The sequence below is a fragment of the Coregonus lavaretus genome, assembly GCF_964263955.1.
Source record: "Coregonus lavaretus genome assembly, chromosome: 4".
NCBI lineage: Eukaryota > Metazoa > Chordata > Actinopteri > Salmoniformes > Salmonidae > Coregonus > Coregonus lavaretus.
This window is the reverse complement of record NC_139991.1, coordinates 33682780-33688779: the sequence shown is the minus strand read 5'-3', so window position 1 is coordinate 33688779 and position 6000 is coordinate 33682780. Positions and strand designations below refer to the sequence as shown.

The 6000-nt window shown below is 39.8% G+C and overlaps 1 protein-coding gene across 1 annotated transcript in view; it reads left to right on the top strand.

The window, feature by feature from the left end:
• The first annotated feature begins 461 nt into the window (after positions 1–461).
• LOC311128358 (protein ERGIC-53-like) overlaps positions 462–6000 on the top strand; it is a 35889-nt gene continuing 30350 nt past the window's right edge. The window contains exons 1-6 of the mRNA XM_084160470.1: positions 462–700; positions 2483–2637; positions 3918–4025; positions 4356–4417; positions 4957–5056; positions 5287–5410. Of these exons, the coding sequence (XP_084016596.1) occupies positions 493–700; positions 2483–2637; positions 3918–4025; positions 4356–4417; positions 4957–5056; positions 5287–5410 (757 nt within the window). The 5' untranslated portion in view covers positions 462–492. The remainder of the gene's footprint in view (positions 701–2482; positions 2638–3917; positions 4026–4355; positions 4418–4956; positions 5057–5286; positions 5411–6000) is intronic.

Genomic DNA, 6000 nt, shown 5'->3' with positions numbered 1-6000 from the left:
TTTCATTTTGTATTTATATTTTGCTGTGTGTATTTTCTGTAATTTATGTAATTCAGGGCTCATCTATAAAATATACCTTAGTCTCAGTATGACTCACTGATAAAATAAAGGTTAAATAAATAAAATAAATACAAAATAGACATCACACTGGATAAAACCTGATCATCTAAATATGGCACATTTCTTTAAAAGAAAAAAAGAAAAAAGGACTGGTTACATTGTAAAAACATCGAGTAACATAATCGTTGTTTACATTGTGAAATAAATGCAGACACCTATCATGCTACAATGTATAATTTATTTAAGGCCACAATGTATCAATTCAGTGGCGTTCTGTCAAGTACAAGCAAGCCGCAACCGTTCTTATTATACGTCAGTGGCCGCAACTCGGCTGTGTCTAGGATTCAACCAATAAGAAAGCGCCCTGTTGGCCGAACAGGCATTCCCGTCATCCTCTCTGTTTCAATGCTAAGTAAGCAGTGATACCAAAAGATGGCGGTGTCCATAGGACGGGGTCTGTCTGCTGATGCTTGTTTATTAATATTAACTTTAACATTTCACCACAGTAATGCCAATAATATCGTCGCTGGTGCCTCGACCGAAGAAACCCCACACCGCCGGTTTGAATACAAGTACAGTTTCAAGGGACCGCACCTGTCTCAAGCCGACGGGAGTATTCCTTTTTGGGTGCATAGTGGAAGTAAGTTTCAATTTGTGGTTGGCTAGGCTATTGCTTACCGTTATCAATTATCATAACCTATAAATAGGTACAATGGAAAATCAGCTGCGATAGCTATCTTGCCACTCTAGCCAGTGAATGTAGCTATTTTGCATGTGGGGGATACATTTGACACGTTTGTTGTAGCTAGCCGGCTACTGCCAGTGCCTGATGTAGAGAAGTTCTGTAGGTGGATCAGATCATTGTTGTGTAGAGAAGTTCTCGACTGTGCAGACTTGGCTTGCTACAGTTGGCTGTCAGTATCTATACATAGTGGCCTGATATCAAACTCGTTTAAACATGTCATGGCAGTGAAATAGCCAGCAGCTTTAGGATATTTTAGAGAAGCAGGAGAAGAGAAATGTGAAAGGTATACACATGCACCATCATGCAATATGCTGACATCATTAAACAGCTTCAGTTACCAAGTAACTACATTGAATACTACCTTGTCACATTAATTTACGTTTGTTCATTTTATCCATTTAGCAGACTCTTATCCAGAGCGACATACAGTTAGTGCATTCATGTTAAGATAGCATACAGTTAGTGCATTCATGTTAAGATAGCTAGGTGGGACAACCACATCACAGGCATAGTAACTACACGCTGACATATAATAGTTCAGTTGGTTCCTTTCAACAATACAGAGTCTTACAAACAAAGACACAAGGATGACTTGCACATAGACAGATCAAACTGGAATGTGAACTTTCCTCTTGCTAGTCCAAGTTTTGGCTTTCTCCTTGCAACACACAACCACACACATGCTACAGCAGGCAGGTTTCACAATACCTAATATTTGAGAGTGCTTTTGAAGTTCATGAGCATTGCATTGCTTGCTTTAGGCTACCTTTCCTATTGAAGTGGTCTGCTTGTCCTCTAGCCTAGCATGGTTTTGTGTAGCGTAAAGGGTTAACAAATCAGTATCTCTAAAAACCGTGCAAAGGTCCAGCTGACGACACAACCATATTTTTGGAGTCAATTTTACAATGGTGCCCATTTCTTATCAGTATAGGCTTTAGCGAGATGGCATGTCGCTCTACACATGTTGTACAATTGTAATTTAGAATTTGGTCACAGCAAATAAGTATAGGCAAAGGTCCATATGCCAAAGCCTGGTTGCGTTAGGCTAGTTGCTATTACCCATATTTCTCCTTTCCAAGGCCATATCTCTCTTGGCTAGATGATAAAGCCTAACACGAGTGAGGTAGTTTAGATATAGCATGGTCTTGTTTCTAGCCATAAGCCTGACAAGCATGGCTTGACATTGCATAGCTCTTCACAAGAGTCTCTATGGTTGAGTGACCTCTACTGCAGCGTTAACAATACTAGGCCTATTCTAATGTCTCTCCGTCGTTTGCATAGGAGGCTTTCAGATATAATATTAATGTTGCTGACAGAGGGCCTTGGACACAATCCCAGGAGCACTCATATTAAGGTGTACATGGGCTGAACAAACATTTATGTTCCTAACCCCAAGCTTTGTAAGAAAATGAACCTCCTGGTCAATTGTTTTCCCTGGGCCAATAGGCTACTGTTTCTCCATCTGTAGTTACACTATACAGTTAAACAAGTATTTCTGGACCTTCACGGAGTGAGTTTTCACAGTTTCTGTACAGTTTAAATTCAGGAAACTCTTTGAATTCATGACATGCGAAGCTCAATATTTTTGTACGTTAGGATTTGCCAGTATGACTTAATTGAACATAAACTAGAATGTACCCCCCAACCCTGCTAACTATCAACCTCCTTGTATTCCAGATGCCATCCCCAGTGCCGACCAGGTCCGTATCACCCCCTCTCTCAGGAGTCAGAAGGGCTCAGTCTGGACCAAAAACGCGGTCAACTTTGACCACTGGGAGGCTGAGGTGACCTTCCGTGTGTCTGGACGGGGGAGGATGGGAGCCGACGGCCTGGTAAGAACTGAATAACACCTCCTGATTTCCATACACTCTGACTCTTTCACTGCTGAGCTGTGCTGGCCTGGTTACAACTGTACCATAGTTGCTGGAACCTCCTTTCTATGGCTTCCATTCACTTTGACTCTAGACCAGGGATGGGCAACATTGATTGATTATAATTATTATTATGGGGTGGGGGCCACAAAAAAAAAACGTTTTAGCAAGCAGTGTAGCAAACATTTTAGCGGCCCCCCAAAAGCAAAACATTTTAGCGGCCCCCTCGACAGCGAAGTGAAAAAAATACCTTTTTAAAGTTCATTTCCTGCAAATCTACACATTTTGCCATGGGGTGGAGAGATACATTTGCAGTTTTACAGATCATTTCCTGCAATTCTACACATTTTGCCATAGGGTGGAGGCACGTTTGCGGTTTTTAAAATGGTAACTGATGAACGATGGGCCACACCCCGGTCGGTAGTTCGACCATGCTTAATACAAGTTTAGATAGCTGGCCGCTAGACTAACTTACCAATCAAAATGTTTTTTGCTGACATGGGCTAATTAAGTGACTGCTGATCCACAACGAAATCACCTTGTGTATTCTATTATTCTAACTCTCAACAGTAAGTTGGTCCGAGGGGCCTACAAAAGTGCCCATCCCTGCTCTAGACCTTTTCACACTACATGCTGTAGCTGATCAAGCTGTGCTTTACAGGCCTGGTTACGCATCCACCTTTGTTGCTGGAACAATGCTAGAAAGGACAATGTGAAAAGAGCCAGTTAAATATCAGGGCCAGCACTAGGGCTGGACAGTAATTGTGTAAATGACGTTTATGGATGAAGACGTCATGAACATTTTATAATTGTATCTTGAATACAAACAAGAAAAGTAAACGTAAGCATGGTTAATTAAACAGCCGATATAAGGAAAGATTAGTGGAGACAAAACTAGCCTATATCATGGCGGCTGTTGTGCTAGTAGAGGATGTGGTCTTGTGCTGACCTGCAGGCTCAGACTTCAGGTTAATAACCATGTTTATCTCTCAAAGTCGGTCCTGTCCCTGTGTGACTCAGTTGGTGAGAGCGTGGTGCTATTAACGCCAAGGTCGTGGGTTCAATTCCTACATTATGCTTTCACTGTACTGTACATCTTACTGTATCTATTGTCCCTATGTTTATCTGTCTGTCCCTCTGCTGCTCTACTGTTACATGTAGTTATTTAGACAGTTAAACACGTATTTTTAGACCTTCAGTCTCTCCATGTCTTAATTTCTCCCTGTCTGTCCCTCTAATAGGCGATATGGTTCACCACTGCACAAGGCCTAGATGGTCCTGTCTATGGAGCTGCTGACAACTGGAACGGCATCGGCATTTTCTTCGATTCCTTTGACAACGATGGGAAGGTTGGTGGCCATATTAATTATTTATTCATAAAATACTAAATATAATGCATTTATAATAAATGCATTCATTTATTTTATCATAGGTAAAGCAAAAAGTTTATAATACTTGTTATTAACACCTTAATATTCAATTATTACAATGCAAATAATAGGAAGAATAGATTGATACTGTACACACTTATCTTGGATACAAACATTTTTTTCATACTTTAAAGTGGTATGCCTAGGTCTGATGAGGACGTATGCTGGGATTGGATAAAAGAAACCCAAATGACCTTCAAAACATAGATTAGGTATATTACAGATTTAATGTTTAACTGTTTGTTTTAGAAAAATAACCCTGCTGTGCTGGTGGTGGGAAACAATGGCAAACTTGTTTATGATCACCCAAAGTAAGTCAACATTTCCTTGCCTAACTGACATCACCAAATGAAAATGTAAACAATTTAAAGAAGATTAGAAAATATGATTATACAGTATATTTGTGGTTGGAGATTATAATCCTTAATCTCTTCCTAATCTCCCTTGACAGTGAAAAATGTAAATCGCTTTTCTGTGCCAGTTGATCTAGGCCTATGTCACACTGTTTTCTGTTTTGTCACTGCTGAAAATGTTTACAATAATAGGAGTAAATTACATTTGAAATGTTTTCCTTAATTTCTCAAATCTCCAAATCATTTACTTTTGGAAATGTTATTTGTTTGACCATACTGTATATGGAGCATTTTATCCTCTGCACTTGCTTCTCGTGCTGCTATCATGCATGTGTATTTCATACTTTATATGGATCGACGTTTGCCTTTGTTCTTTTGTTATTGTCGATGCTTGTGGGGATCAATTCATTTCTCTTGAAATATACTGTATGAAGTACTACTACTATAATAATATAGTGTTTAGTTTTAGTGTCTAAACAGGATGTTTTTTGTTGCAGTGATGGCACGACTCAAGCGCTGGGGACATGCTTAAGAGACTTTCGTAACAAACCCTATCCTGTCAGAGCCAAAATAACATACTACAAGAAGACGCTAACGGTAGGAGAATATTCAATCAACCTTCTCAAATAATCTCTCTCCCTTGTACTCATCGATACCACTGTCCATACACTGATCTCTGCCTTTTACTCTGTTTTTCTCCACATCAACAGAGACATGGATACGGAACAGTTTTGCATTAAGCAGACAAAAATACCCTAATCTTTTTATATTGGTCATTTATTTCAATTGATTGCCCTTAGTTGATGTGCTGTTGTCTGTCCTCTCAGGTGTTGATCAACAATGGTTTCACTCCAGATAAGGATGACTATGAGTTCTGTACCAAAGTGGACAACATGATCATTCCTCAGGAGGGCTACCTTGGCATCTCAGCTGCCACGGGAGGTCTAGCAGGTGGTTATCTTGGTAACAGTTTACTTAAGGCCTGCAGGTGTAATGCATTATAATGTGGTTGTAATGCATTATTAAACTTGCCAAAAGCAAGTTTGTCTTTCAAATTAGAGTTTACTCTTCTATAAACATTGATTATACTGCTTAAAATCTCACATTAGGATTATTGTTGTCAGGCTACATTTCAGCTAAACCTAGGGTATGGCAAAGTGACAAGGAAGTCATTTACTGCATTTCTTCACAATTTAAAAACTCTCAAATGCAATTTAAAGAACAGCAAAACATTTATGAATTCACTCCAGGCATTATCACCTTGGCTAGTATAGTTTCATGTCAAGTCAAACAGCATCTACCTAACCATCTACAGCCATCTTCCACCTCTGCACTGTTTTGAGAGAAAAGTTTAGCTGTTCACTGCAGAGCTCAGTCAATGCGCTTTTCATAGCCCTAAAGCCAGCAGGGAAAACATCCTTCCCGCCCTGCTCAGAGCCGTCCGCATTGTTCGAAAGCCAGCCCGCTAATACCGCTAAACTGCATTTGCTTTTTAATCGGGATTGGAATGATTTTTGTAGCCTATTTTAAATTGTTGGTGT